At 52.0% G+C, this 14,836-nt stretch overlaps 1 protein-coding gene across 11 annotated transcripts in view; it reads left to right on the top strand.

The window, feature by feature from the left end:
• Positions 1–14,836, top strand: part of NINL (ninein like) — a 133,945-nt gene that overhangs the window by 114,908 nt on the left and 4,201 nt on the right. For 10 of the 11 annotated variants that reach the window (XM_024238921.3, XM_024238922.2, XM_063720692.1 and 7 more), the window contains 5 exons: positions 2,218–2,322; positions 4,154–4,223; positions 9,077–9,235; positions 9,996–10,109; positions 13,110–13,253. In XM_024238921.3, the coding sequence (XP_024094689.2) occupies positions 2,218–2,322; positions 4,154–4,223; positions 9,077–9,235; positions 9,996–10,109; positions 13,110–13,253 (592 nt within the window). Of the gene's footprint in view, positions 1–2,217; positions 2,323–4,153; positions 4,224–9,076; positions 9,236–9,995; positions 10,110–13,109; positions 13,254–14,836 lie in introns of those variants that run through there. The other variant, XR_008516852.2, reaches the window with a different exon arrangement.

Below are 14,836 nucleotides of genomic sequence, written 5' to 3'. Positions count from 1 at the left end.
CTTCAATTAGATATGTGAATGTTAGAGCATTTCACTTTATTTCTCAACCTCTCTTTTATATTTTCCATCTTCTGTCTGTATCACATTTGGGGTATTTTTTACATACCTCTGTGTTCCAGGTCAGTATCTCTTTCTTTCAGCTCTGTGTAATCTGCTATTTAACCCATCCCATGAGTTTTTATTCTGACATTGACTTTTTGTTCATTTCTAAAAATTCTGTTTGGTCCTGTCTGATCATTGTCAATAGTTTCTTGTTGCTTGTTCATTGTTTATTTCTGTGTTTTATTTATGTAAACATTTCATAACACTTATTTTTAGTTTGTGTCTAATAATTCCAATACTTGCAGTTTCTAGGGGATTGAATTCTGGCTTCTGGCTTCTACTGTCATTTATGGGTGGCTTTGCTCCATGTATCTTATGGTGATCTTTGATTGTAAGCTCATATTTGCTTGATGTTAATCTCTGGGAATATAAAGAGCCTTATATGGGATGCTATTGCTTTTGCAGAGAAGTGGGAGGCTGCTAATCTGGGACCGTCAGAACCTCCTTCCAGGGCCCTGTCTGGTGCAGGTGTCCACAGTGCAGCTTCTCCATTCTGCTAATAGCAGTGCTGACATAGGCATTGGTTGCAGAGTCCCCCCAGCTTTGTATTGCATAATGCTTACCGCGTTGGTTTCAGCTTCCAGGATTTTGTTTTGTTTGGAGACTCTTGCAGGTTTCCTTTTCTTTCCATGAGGACAGTCACAGAGGTTACAATCAGCTTTGTGCAGGATCTAGTTGTTTGGTGGTCGTGTGGGGGATGGGGTGGGGCACCCCTCAGCTTTCGGCCTTGCATCAACTTGTTCTCCATTCTAGAGCCAGAGTGATAGTTTAAAAACACAGAACTCTCCTGCTTGAAACCCTTTGCTGCCTTTAATTCCATTGACTTCTATTTATTTTTGTCTTTAGTTCCTCATGAGATAAAATGAAGGCATATGAAGAAGATACTTATGTTTACTATTATAAGCATAATACATAAAGTGGGCTGGGCGTGGTGGCTCACATCTGTGATCCCAGCACTTTGGGAGGCCTAGGTGAGAGGATCACCAGGAATTCGAGACCAGCCTGAGCAACATATCGAGACCCCATCTCCACCACAACAAAAATTATCCAGGCGTGGTGGCGCATGCCTTCTGTAGTCCCAGTTCCTGGGCCCAGGAGTTCAAGGCTGCAGTGAGTCATGATCATGCCACTGTACTCCAGCCTGGGTGACAGAATGAGACCCCATCTCAAAGAAAACAAAAAATACATGACGTGAACATGCTGAGATCATGTGGCTTTCAGTATTTTCATACTGAAAAAATAAGAAGCTAGTACCATATAGAGACCTATTTGGGGAATACACATTAACTTTATCAGTCAGTATTAAGAATGCATTCTCTGGGTAGCAAGTATGTGGGTCTTAAGCTACTTCACTGGTGATCTTTTTTTTTTTTTTCAAAGACAAGGTCTCACTATGTTGCCCAGGAGGGTCTCAAACTCCTGGGCTCAAGCAGTCTTCCTGCCTCAGCCTCCCCAGTAGCTGGGATTACAGATGCATGCTGCCACTCCTGGCTCCCATTAGTGATCTTCATTGGTAAATTGCCATCTTCATCTATCAAATCAATGGCATTACCCAAGCAGGGACTCCCCGAGTCTTCAGAGAACAAAGACGGCCCCAGGCAGACTTGGTTCACGTAGTGGCTGTCTATCCCTGCCTTTTCCCACTTTGAGATTCACCTAGCAAAGGTTTCCCATATATCTTGGCCTTCTGATTCCTGTGTTTCTTAGCTCCACACTGGGTTCACTGCCAGGGCATGAGTACCCTGCAGTACCTGAGGACTCACGCCCAGCACTGGCAACCAGGACACACATGTGTTTGGTGAGAGGCCATAGATGCAGGAGCAGGTCAGCTATAAACTCAGCATAAGCAAAACCCAAGGTTCTGAGTGCATTTGTGACTTGATGATGTGGCAGTTTAGAAGCTAAGAAAGTTCCGTTTTCTGTGGCTTGGCTCATGGGAGATGCAAGACGTTAACACTTGGTGCAGGAAGAGGGAAAAGAAGGGTGTCTGGCACCACCTCCAGGGATGGGGAGATGGGGGCGCACAGTTCTCAGGACTCCCTGCTGCAGAGCTGGGCTCTGTGACCACATGTAGCTCCCCAAGTGCTCACCGGTCTTTTCTCAATTTTTACACAGACTGGAGTTCCATAGACTTTCTGAAGAAAACACTTTGTTGAAAAACGACCTGGGAAAGGTTCGGCAAGAGCTTGAAGCTGCAGAAAGCACTCACGATGCACAGAGGTAAGGGCCACGCCCCTACCCAGACCTTCTGGGGGTGCGTTTTGCCCTCCATAGAGTGACCTTATGCAGTCTCCATATAGACAGTGGGAAGTGTTCTCAGATTAGCCCTGCATTCCAGAAAACCCTAAACCATGAGCCTTGTTAACTTCTGAACGACTCGGCAGATGTAGGAGGCTCTGGGCTCCTTCCTCATGTAGGTGGCACCTGAACGCCCCAGCTCCTTGGTGTGGGAAGTGAGGCAGAGCGCCCACAGCATGGTCGGGACTGCGAGCAGAGCCCCAGCACGGGCACTGTTCACCCCACAGAGATGCTGCACGTCGCACTTAGGGGTTGGGGGAGGCCACAACAGTGTCTGGAGGGGTCATAGGTGCTCCTAGGATCCTCTCCTGATAACAGTTTCAGCTCTGCCTTCCTCAGAGGGTCATTGCTGGTTTATCAATTTCAGTGAACAAGAGCTGGGGGAGGGGACGAGTGTGGGGAAGGTCAGAAACCTGAGCACTGAGGCAAGAGAGGATGGGGGTGGGGGCACCAGTGACAGTCTGGGGACAGGGCAGGGGGCCGCCCACCAATGAGAGTCAGGACAGGGCAGGGGGCCACCAGTGAGAGTCAGGGGGGACAGGGCAGGGGGCCACCAGTGAGAGTCAGGGGGGCAGGGCAGGGTGGCCACCAGTGAGAGTCAGGGGGGACAGGGCAGGGGGCCACCAGTGAGAGTCAGGGGACAGGGCAAGGGGGTGCCCACCAGTGAGAGTCAGGGGGCAAGTCAGGGGGGCGCCCACCAGTGAGAGTCGGGGGATAGGGCAGGGGGGCACCCACCAGTGAGAGTCGGGGGACAGGGCAGGGGGGTGCCCCCCAGTGAGAGTCGGGGGATAGGGCAGGGGGGTGCCCACCAGTGAGAGTCAGGGGACAGGGCAGGGAGGCCACCAGTGAGAGTCAGTGGGGGCAGGGCAGGGAGACCACCAGTGAGAGTTGGGGGACCAGACAGGCGGGCCCCCATCAGTGAGAGTCGAGGGACTGAGCAGGGGGGTGCCTGTCAGTGAGAGTCGGCGGGGACAGAGCAGTGGGCGTCCATCAGCGAGAGTCAGGGGACAGAGCAGGAGTGTCCCCTCAGTGCAAGCTGGGGAAGGGCTGGGACTGAGGAAGGGAGAATGTGTGTTTTAGGGAGGGTGGCTTTCTGCTGTCACTACTGTAGCCGTATCCAAGGACAATCGTTTGGCCTTTTTTTTTCCCCAAGTATGCATCTCAAGGTGAGCTTAGCTCTCATAGACAGTAATTCTGAAATGATGGAATTGCCATGGTGATTAAAGTAGCGAGTCCCAAGCAGGTACCCAGGGATTGCCCTTCCATGACAGCACTTCCGAAATCTCAAAGCTTGTTTTCCTTTAGAAACCATTTTTTCTCTGGTTTTCCTGAGTCTGTGAGGACCCTGCCTCCGGAGATGCCAGGCTGTTTTGGTCTCTATTCACTCTGCTGAGTGTGAAGTGTTACGTGTTTTACAAAAGAAATATTCATGTATTTGATTGAGGAATGTCATGCAGGGTGTGCGTTCTTACAATGCTGGCAGTGTAGATTACTACAGGCTCTCTAGTAATCCGACAGTTTCACATTCCTAAAGTCTTCGTGGTTTGGGATAAACCACGGAGGATGGGATCGTCATCTTCATTCTCAGCGGCGACAGCAGAGACTGAGAGGGGCTGGAGAATGCCAGGGGCAGGTGTGGGCGTCTGTGCTGTGGCTACAAACCCGCATGCTGCTCTTACCCTGGGTGCTGACCAGGAAAGAAGGCACTGGTTGGTCACAAGTGATATCACTGTTAATTGTGCTTCTTCAACAGGAAGGAAATTGAGGTTTTAAAGAAAGACAAGGAAAAGGCCTGCTCTGAGATGGAGGTGCTCAACAGACAGGTGACGTATCGACGCCTGGGATGGAGCTTGTGCCACCCTTCCTTTTTTTTTATTATTTTGAAATTATTTTAAACTTACAAAAGGAAATGGAGAACATTCTTCCAAAAGACTTGAGAGTGAGTTGCTGACTGGCCCCCAGGCCCCATCGAAGTCAGGAACTGAACACGACTGTGAAGACCCCTGCCCCAGTCAGATATGCCAGTGGTCCCAAGGATGTTCAGAATCATGTGGCACGCAGTAGTTGGGACCACAGGCATCCCCTGCAGGATCCCTTTGGTGTTTTGATCTAGAAACTGTGAGCAGCTTCTCACAGACGCTGGCAGGCAGGCACTGTCTGTGTTGTGAGTGCCTGAGGCTCTGCACTGGCCCAAGGCCCAGCTGCTTGTGGAGATGACTCGCCTGGGGAGCCGCATGCCAGCATGCTCAGCTCATCTTTTGTGTTTTTAGTAGAGACGGGGTCTCACTATGTTGCCAAGGCTGCTCTCAAACTCCTGGCCTCAAGGAATCCTCCAGCTTTGGCCTCCCAAAATGCTGGGATTATGGTGTCAAACACTGCCTGGACACTCCCCAAATTTTGGGGTTTTTTTTTTTTGAGACACATTATCACTCTGTCACCCAGGCTGGAGTGCAGTGGTGTGATCTTGGCTCACTGCAACCTCCACCTCCCAGGTTCAAGCAATTCTTCTGCCTCAGCCTCCAGGGTAGCTGGGATTGCAGGCGTGTACCACCATGCCTGGCTAATTTTTGTATTATTAGTAGAGACAGGGGAGACAGGGTTTCACCACGTTGGCCAGGCTAGTCTCAAACTCCTGACCTCAAGCTATCCGCCGGCCTTGGCCTCCCAAATTGCTGGGATTACAGGTGTGAGCCACTGTACCTGCCTTACCCCAAAAATTTTACCATGAAAAACTTTAAACACAGGAAAGTTGAAACAATATAGAGTGATCATCCACATACCACAACATTAATGCAACTGTTATCCGCATTGCCGCGTGCACTTTAGTTCTGTTCATATCTATATATTTCACGTGTGCGTGTGTATGTGTGTGTTCTGAACCATTTGAAGACAAGTTACAGGCCGGGTGCGGTGCCTCATACCTATAATCCCTGCATTTTGGGAGGCCAAGGTGGGCAGATCACTGCCCAGGAGTTCAAGACCAGCCTGGGCAACATGACAAAACCCCATCTCTACAAAAAAAAGAAAAATCAACTGAGTGTGCTGGCATGTGCCTATAGTCCCAGCTACTCAGGAGGCTGAGGTGGGAGGATGGCTTGAGCCTGGGAGGTTGAGGCTACAGTGAGCGGAGATCGTACCACTGCACTCCAGCCTCACAGAGTGAGACCCTGTCTCTAATAATAATAACAATAATAATAGAAAATAAGTTCCAGATGTCATGATACTCCACTCCTCAAATATTTCAACAGGCATCTCTTAAAAGGAAGTGCATCTCCCACCTCGCCACACTGAAGGAGTGCTGCCACACTTAAGAAACTTAGCAGTAGTTACCTCAAATCAGTATTCACACCATATTCTCATTTCTCCAGTTATTAAAAAGTGTCCTGCACAGCAAGTTTTCTGGCAGTAGGATGCAGCTGGGGGTGCCACATTGTGTGTAACTATGACTCTGTTCAGACGTGTTTAGCTATCAGATCAACTTGCTGGCATAAACCAGCCACTTGAGTGCATTCATGGCACCTGTGGGTCAGGCATTCAGACAAACACAGCCTGGACGGCCGTCCCTGCTCTGTGATGCGGGGTCTCGGCTGGGAAGGCTGGACAGTTGGGGTGACCTAATGGCCAGGGCTGGAGTCGTCAGGGACCCCTTCTGCTTGTGTCTGTCTGGGGCCTCTCCTCATGGGGCTGGGCCTGGAGGGAGTGTCGTGGGGGGTGTCAGGGAGCCAGTGTTCCAGGGCAGCTGGTAGGAGGCGCACGGCTCCCAAGCCCTCCTCGGAAGTCACTCTACGTTATTCCCACTGAGTCCCTGGAGCCGCGGGGGAGGCTTCTCTGATGGCCAAGTGTTCAGGTCACATTTCAGAAGAGGATGTGGGATGGAAGAGGCTGCTGGAGGCTTCTTTGTACAACACATCCCCTGAATGGTCCCTTTGGTGTTTTGATCTGGAAGACCTGTTTTTCCCCATGACACTGGCTTTTGGAAGAGCCCAGGTAGTGGTCCCATGGGCCATCCCACATTCTGGATCTGTCCAGTTGTTTTCTGAGAGTGTAGGCTACTCTGGTCGTATGTCACTTGTCTGTCTTGTAAACTGGAAATTAGGCCTAAAGGCTGGAGCAGATGCAGAGTGAACATATTTGACACAGATGTCATTTGTTTTAACACACGCCCAGGAGACAGCTGCTGACATCTCATGTTGGCTTCTGCAGTGAAAGCCAGATGAATGCAAGTTCAAAATTAAGAGGTGGCCAGCGTGAACGCCACCAGGAGCAGATAGCATCTCTGCCTCCTGATGCGGCTCCCTTCCCAGTGTCTGCCCAGGAGCTTGTTACCCGAGTCACAAGGAAGCACCAGACAAACCCCAAATGGGAGGGGGTGGAACTGTATTTGTCAAAAAATGTCGAAGTCATGAGAGACAGAGGCTGAGGAGACATCCCACATTTGAGGAGGCTGAAACAGCAGGACAGGGCCCAGCTGATCCTGTGCCGGGAAGGATGCTGCCAGGCTCATTGACAAAATGAAGTGTGGGGACATCGAGGCCACTGTCCTGAAGCAGTAGCTGCACAGCAGCCGTGTGAGAGCTGCTGTCCGCGGGAGGCAGGCGGCTGTGGAAGTGGGAAGACATCATGTGTGCGCCTGTGTGTGTAGGGGGCAAAGCAGATTGGGGGAGTGTTGTCGGCTAGGAGCCGGGATGGAAGGCAGGTGGGTTTCCCTGGTCATGTTCTAGTCTTGCAACTGTTCAAGTCTGAAATTATTTCCAAATGAAGAGTTTTTTGTGTGTTTGTTTGTTTGTTTGTTTGTTTTGAGATGGAGTCTTGTTCTGTCACTCTGGCTGGAGTGCAGTGGTATAATATCAGCTCACTGCAAACTCTGCCTCCCGGGTTCAATCAGCTCTCCTGCCTCGGCCTCCCAAGTAGCTGGGACTACAGGCGTGTGCCACCAAGCCCGGCTAATTTTTGTATTTTTAGTGGAGATGGGGTTTCGCCATGTTGGCCAGGCTGGTCTCAAACTCCTGACCTCAGGTGATCCTTCCACTTCGGTCTCCCAAAGCGCTGGGATTACAGGCATGAGCCACCACGCCCAGCCACCAAATGAAGAGTTTAAATGTTAAAGGTGAATAGAAGAAAATCCACTATTGTGTTTATCTCAAGAACTGAAGGAAGATTCCATTTCTACTCATGAAATCAAGGCTGTTTTTAGAGGACAAGGTGAATGTGTGTCAGTATTAAAACAATTCTAATTTTCACAATAAAATGTCATAAAACACCTGAGCTCTATACCATACGCAACTGCCACACGCTTATGTCGTGGTGGAAGCTTCTTTTAACCTGAGGCTTGAGGTTCTAGGGAAGGGATGAGGTGAGGTTAATTTGCAAGGAATTGCATGAGAAAAATGCATGAACTCCCTAATCTTGAGTAAATCCAAATGGAAAAACGTCCCAGTTTTCTTACATGCCTGTAAAACCTATAGAAGCAAAGGCAGTGGTTGTTGGCGTCACTCTGGGAAGGTGACGTGTGCGTGGTCGATTGTGCTGAGAGCGGGTCAGAGGACATCGCTCCGAACCCCCAAGAGCTGCGGTGGGAAAAAGCAAGTAAGCAGAAATGTGGTTGCATGAAGATGTTCCTGACAGGTGGCTGCAGACAGCAGAGCCTCCGTGGTCCAGACTGCAGGGCCACTTTCCTGCCGCTGTCACTGCACTACACCCTCACAGGTTCCCCTGATGAATGTTTGCTGAAATCCACTGTCTGTGGGGGGTGCTATTGAGAAAAAGCAAAACATACAATTTGATGAACCCATGTACCCTGCCAAGAGCTATGCTTGTGTGTTCAAGACGGAGATCGGAGGAGACTTAAGAGATTCACGTACCTCAAGTTTAAATAGGTTGCTTTTTTGTTAAAATTGCCATATATTTTTAAATATATTAAAATAATCGTGGAGGAAATGAGAAAAACGTGAAAGGTCTTCCAAACAGTGGTTCTGACGGTCATGGCATATACTGCCCTCTGGTGGCCTAGATGTGTGTGTGTTTCTCCTAGGGGCTGGAGCAGGTCTTCCTGTCCTTGGCACTGGTGACGTTTGGGGCCAAATCATCTGCGTCGTAGGGTGTCAAGTGCCCCCATGCCATTGGTGCCAGCAGCTTCCTCCATCTCCAGCTGTGATCACCAAAAATACCTGGAGACATTGCCAGACATTTCCTCAGGAGCAAAGTTGTACCTGGTTGAGAGCAATTACAATGATATGAATTGAGCTGCTGGCTTAAAAGTATTTTAGGGGGCAAGGTGGCCCACACCTATAATCCCAGCACTTTGGGAGGCTGAGATGGGAAGATCCCTTGAGGCTAGGAGTTCAGGACCAGCCTTGGCAACACAGCTAGAGACCCTGTCTCAACCAAAAAACAAAACTAGGTGGGAGTGGTGACGTGTGCCTGTGGTCCCAGCTACTTGGGAGGCTGAGGTGGGAGGATCGCCTGAGCCTACGAGGTCACGGCTGCAGTGAACCATGAGTGTGCCACTGCACTCCAGCTGGGGCAACAGAGCGAGCGCGTGTCTTGAAAAACAAAACAAAACAAAACAAAACAAATGACTACTTAATAAAAATATAGCCAATGATGGGCAAATGTATATATAAAATGAAAATTAAAAACTTTTTTTCTTATGTATTTAAAAACTTTTTCCCCCTAGAATCAGAACTACAAGGATCAATTATCCCAGCTCAATGTCAGGGTTCTTCAACTGGGACAGGAGTCTTCTACCCACCAGGCCCTAAACGAGGAGCATCGTGTGACCATTCAGCTGTTAACACAGAGCCTGGAAGAGGTGGTACACAGCGGGCAGCAGCAGGTGGGTGGCCTCAGCCGCAGGCAGCTCCACCTGGGCTCTGCTGGAGGCTGGGAGTTGCAGAGTGGGGAGGCGGCTGCAAACAGGTCAGGACACGCGCTGAGGAGCCTGGAGGGGAGTGAGGGACTTCCCAAGCATGCCTTGGAGAAATAGGTGGACTGTGCTCTGTTGGCAAATCCCAGTATCTAAAGAAAATAACAGAATAGCTTTACATGCTGCTGACAGAGAAGTGAATTGGTACAAAGTTCCCCGAGGGCAGTTTGGCAAAACACACACTTAGAGGCTGAAGAAAGTCCACATGCCTTGACTTCACGATTCCGATGGGGATGTTCCCGAAAGCCTTGTGGAAGGATGCAGCTGCAGCATTTTCCTTGCTGTGCTGTTTATAATAGCAAAGCAGAACTGAAATCGGCCAAGTCACCAACAGAAGCTGAGGGAATCACTGGATCACAGCACAGCCACTGAAAACTATGTTTTCAAATCATAACTAATGCCCCAGGAAACGCTCCCGCTGTGGTGAGGAGAAGGCACTTCCTGCAGTGCATGGCGCACCCGACACTGTCTCACCAGGGAGACACATGTGTGTAGAGGAGGGGCCGGGGAGTGACTGCAGGACACAGGGCCGGCCTTGGTTGGTGGGTTCCTGGGGATTTAAATTTTGTAATTTTTTTTCTTTTCTGTAATTTTCTGAGGTTTCTGCACGAATTACATACCAGACTCTTCAGATACTTCTTGACTTGTGCAATTGATTTTTTAAAAACAGAGTGACCAAATCCAGAAATTTAGAGTTGAACTTGAATGCCTGAATCAGGAACATCAGAGCCTGCAGCTGCCACAGTCAGAGCTGACCCAGACCCTTGAGGAACGTCAAGGCCAGGTAGGTGTGAGCGGTGGCTGGAGGCATTGGGTCCAGTCCTACCCGGGAGCAGCATCACCGCAGTGCCAACGGTGTTGCCAGGCCTCCTCCAGCCCAGAGAAGTTGTTGTGCTGCTGGATACAGCTGTCCAGGTGCTTACCCAGCCAGGACCAAAGCTGCTCCCAGTGCAGGGTTGGTTTAGCTGTGAGCAAGCCCCGTGAAGAGTGGTGACCGTTTACTCCCGAGGGAAGGAGTGTGATCACCATGCCTTTGGGTGAGCCCTCCACAGAATGGAGGAGCCAGAGGCAAGCCTGGGGACTCTGTCGTCAGAACTAAGGCAGCGGGCTCCAGCCCTGGGGGTGGGGTGACATGGGCACTCATGGGCATGCGTGACACTGGCCCCCGCACACGCCTCCAGGTGCCACATCTGCTGGCCCCGCAGGTGAGAGGCGCGGGAGGTGCAGACACGGGAAGCTGGGCTATGGTGGCAGGGGCTCGTGGTCCGGGACAGACAGGTGTATGCAGGGGCAGCTGAGCAGGGGCCTCAGGGAGGGGAGCCAGCTCAGGGGATGCTTGTGGAGGGGGTGGCTCAAGGGAGAGAAGAGCAGGTGTGTGACGGCCAAAGGTGCCCAGAGGGCGAGTGCCCAGTGTGGACACAGGTGCGGGGAACACTTGGAAGCTTGGGGCACTGTAGCCTCTCTTGGCTACAGAGAGGAAAGGGGGCTGTGGGAAAGGTCCCTCCCCGCCTGCCTGTGAGGCTCGGCTGAGCCTCTGCACCCGGTCCCCCCTGGCGCTGGCCCTGGCACCCTGTGCAGAGGCACCCCCTAGACGTCCTGAGGCACAGAGGGGTCAACTGGGCATGGACCCCAGAGCTTTCTGAGGCGCTGTTGGAGCTCCCATAGGCTCTTGGCCTTGCAGCTACAGGCTGTCAGTTTCCCAGAGGTGCTCTGCCTATTTGGGGCACCCTTCTCTACTTTTGAGTCTAAAAGGAACCCTGGAAAATTGCCTGGGCTAGTTCGAGTCCTTTGAGGCTGAGGAGTAGGACAACCTGAAAAGGCCGGCACTTCCTCAGCACCTGGCGCTGGGAGGCACTGCTGGGGCCAAGGGAGAGCATTCCACACCCCTGGGGCCGCACCTGCCACCAGCCTCTCAGTTGGGAAGCACCTCACCAAGTCTGTCCTGCAGCCATGTGGGTCACCCCTTCTTCCTCGTGATTTAGAGGAAGACGCTCCCCCAAAGCACATGGCTTCCAGTCAGCATCAGGAAGCTGGGGGCTTCCAGGGTAGCTCAGGACACTCTGGAAAAGGCAAACGGGGCTCCCTGAGAGTGGCCACGAGATGCTGGGCCTGAAGCTGATGTGGTTGCTGTTTCCATGTGGGAGGGAAGCCAGGGCAGTCACTGTGATGCCCATGTGTGGCTCAGGAGGAAGGCCCCAGAGGCCAGAGCAGACAGGAGGGATGGGGCCTCGTAGAGCAGCTCAGAGGGTGGAGGGTCTCCCAGGGGAGCTCAGAGGGCAAAGGGATGGGGACTTACAGGGCCCTCTCCAGGGGAAGGACAGGAAGGGTGGGTGGCTGCCCTCAGGATGGGAGATGATGCCCCATCTGCCGCTCTGCCTCACTCCAGCACCCAGAACACAAATGTCCTTGTTGCCAGTGCTCCCCTGGGGACGTATTTCCCTGTCCCTGTGACTGTCAAGGTCTGTAGATGTGGCCCGTCTCACGTTGCCGAGGAAGGAGATGAAGAGTGGATGGCTCTCTGTTCAGTAGATGTTTACAGGCTGCCCACCATGGGCAGAGATCTCCCTTGGGCTGGACCCTGGCCATGCTGTGGAGCTGCTTAATTAGTGGGGGTTCGGTCCCAGGATGGCTGTGGGGGGTGGTGCAGTCCAAGGAACTGCAAGCATCAGAGCCCAGGGAGTTGGGGTGCGGGGCCAGAGCCTTCCTGGGTGGGTAGACGTGCTTGACGCTTGGGAGTCCTGCAGGCCTGGAGGACGGCAGCCAGAGTGACCGTCTGAAACAAGCCTTCAGGAGAAGGCTGCGTTTGGTGGAGATGCGATTTAGAACTCGTTCTTCCCTCCTTTTCTATCTCAAACCATAAGCTGCTCTCCAGGGCCTGGAAAATGTGGGGTGCAGGTGCGTCTCTCTGGGGTGACCCCCATCCTGAAGAAGGGTGAGCTTTACAGTGATGACCTGGCCCCCCAAGACAGGCCCCCAGCTCGGCTGAGTCAGTGCAGGGACTACTGAAGGGAAACCGGGCGTGGCAGTGTGGGCGCAGGGCATTGCCTTCCCTCTTCCTCCACCATGTGGTGATGTCAGGCCCGGCCCAAATGTGACCCCGATGGAGCGTGATTCCCACTCCGTCTTGGGGTCTCAGGTGAGTAAGGGGTAGCGTGGCCAGTTCTTATAGGGTGCCAAAGAAATCCTGGTGAAGCCTCCAGTCAACTGGATGTGAATTGTATTTGGATCTTGCTTCGAGCTGCTTCATTAAAGGGGCTGGCATAGTGGTGCACAGTTTACTGTAACAACTCAGCCCAACTCCAGCAGACAGTGCCATCCAGGAAACCAGGCGCTGCCAGGAATTCCAGCCCCGGCCCCACCTTCCCTTCAGCAGTCCGTGTTGTCTGGGTAGTCTGTGGCCAGTGTAGCCCTGTTTCAGAGTGATGTCTCCGCTGAAAGGAGAACGGGCGTGGGTCATCGTTTGAAAAGAATCAGGCCCCAGCGAGGTTCGCTGAAAGCTAACGACGTGCAGAATCTGGGTCTGACAGGAAGTCAGCGTCACCATTTTGAGGGTGATGGACACGTTTTCTGCACTCTAGCACTGTGTGGAAGCGCTGGCTGACAGCAGCCTGGCTGTCCGAATTCCAAAGAAATGGGCTCCTTCTAAATTTTCAGGTGCTGCTGCATACTCGGGAGCACACGCCTTCCTTGCTGTTGCAGGTGGAGGTGTCCTTGGATGGAGAGGGTGCCCCTGTGTGCCGCGTCTCAGCAGCCTCACCAGAGCTGTGTCCCCTTCCCCATGCAGGTGCAGGGAGCTCACCTGAGGCTGAGGCAGGCCCAGGCCCAACACTTGCAGGAGGTCCGGCAGCTGCAGGACTGTGTGGCCGAGCTGCAGCACCTGCTCAGCCTTCAGGGAGAGCAGGCCGGGAGGCGCCTGGATGCACAGCGGGTGAGTGGGGATGCAGCGAGAGGTGGCTGACGAGATGAGGAGGGTGAGGTGGGCCCACTAGTCCTCAGTTATCCAGAAGCTTCCCAAGTGTGAATACATGAGTCACGTATGTAGCATGTCAGATGGTGAGGAAGGCTGTAGGGAGAGGGGCAGTGTGGTTTTAAACAGGGTGGCCAGACAAGGCCTCACAGGTGGCCCCTGAGATGGTGAGACCTGAAGGATGTGAAGGAGCGGCGTCATGTGGCAGGGGAGCAGCAGAGGCCCCTGGGGTAGGGGGTACTTGGCATGTTCCATGGGAACAGGGACCGGAGGCCGAGGGCAGAGAGCAGAGGGTGACATACTGGGCCCTGCAGGTGCCATGGGCCGTGCAGGTGGTGGGAGATGGGAGACAGTGGCTCGGAGCACGGACTGTGGAGGGTGGGATCCCGCCCACCACCTCCCAGCTGAGTGACCTCGGGCAAGTGAACCTCTCTGTGCCTCAGTTTCCTCGTCTGTAAAGTCCTGCTAGCAGTAGTGTCCACCTAAAAGGCTTATTGGGAAGCGTCATTGGGTTGGTGACTTTAAAGCACTTGAAGGGTCCCCAGCACAGCTGTGCCCTATGCAGGAGTTTAATTCAAAAGTCTGAGAGAATAACTCACTCCTGAAATTCCCAACGTAGTTCATAGTTCATCAGGGACAGACTTCAGGAGAGATCAGGAGCCAGAGGGCAGGGCACACCCTCATGAGAAAGGAATTGGCACATGGCTTGAAAAGTGGGTAACATTTGATGTTTGTAAAGTGTAAATTCTAATGAAGAACAACCTTGTAACATCACACAAAGGGGTCAAGCTAAAGTTCAGCGATGCTACATTATTGACAAAACAAGGTTAAGGAGAATCCCCCTAGAAAAATACACTAACACAGCGAGGGAAGCTCACTTTGGAGTTATTTATGGTTAAGATCTTAAGACCAGTTCTCTGAGGACAAATGAGTCTGCTGATTCTCCCTGAAAGAGAAAGGAAAGCTGTGTGGTTTGGGCCAAAACATATTTTTGTTTTGTTTTGTTTTGTTTTTTGAGACAGAGTCTGACTCTGTTGCCAGGCTGGAGTGCAGTGGCGTAATCTTGGCTTACTGCAACCTTCGCCTCCTGTGTTCAAACAATTCCCCTCCCTCAGCCTCCTGAGTAGCTGGGACTACAGGCACGCATCACCATGCCCAGCTAATTTATTGTATTTTAGTAGAGACGGGGTTTCACCATGTTGGCCAGGATGGTCTTGATCTCCTGACCTCATGATCCGCCCGCCTCGGTCTCCCAAAGTGCTGGGATTATAGGTGTGAGCCACTGCGCCCAGCCCTGGGTTAGAACATTTTTAAACTTTTGCTCTGGACAGATGAAAGGTTACCCACAGTCACTGTCAGATGTGTACATTTGAGCTGATTTCCATTTTATTTATTTATTTATTTTTGAGACAGAGTCTTACTCTGTCACCCAGGCTGGAGTGCAATGGTGCGATCTCGGCTCACTGCAGCCGAGGTTCAAGCAATTCTGCTGCCTCAGCCTCCTGAGTAGCTGGGACTACAGATGTCTGCCACCATGCCTGGTT

The sequence above is a fragment of the Pongo abelii genome, chromosome 21 (genome assembly GCF_028885655.2).
Source record: "Pongo abelii isolate AG06213 chromosome 21, NHGRI_mPonAbe1-v2.0_pri, whole genome shotgun sequence".
Lineage (NCBI taxonomy): Eukaryota > Metazoa > Chordata > Mammalia > Primates > Hominidae > Pongo > Pongo abelii.
The sequence above is the reverse complement of the archived record's forward strand: the minus strand, read 5'-3'. Positions and strand labels throughout refer to the sequence as shown.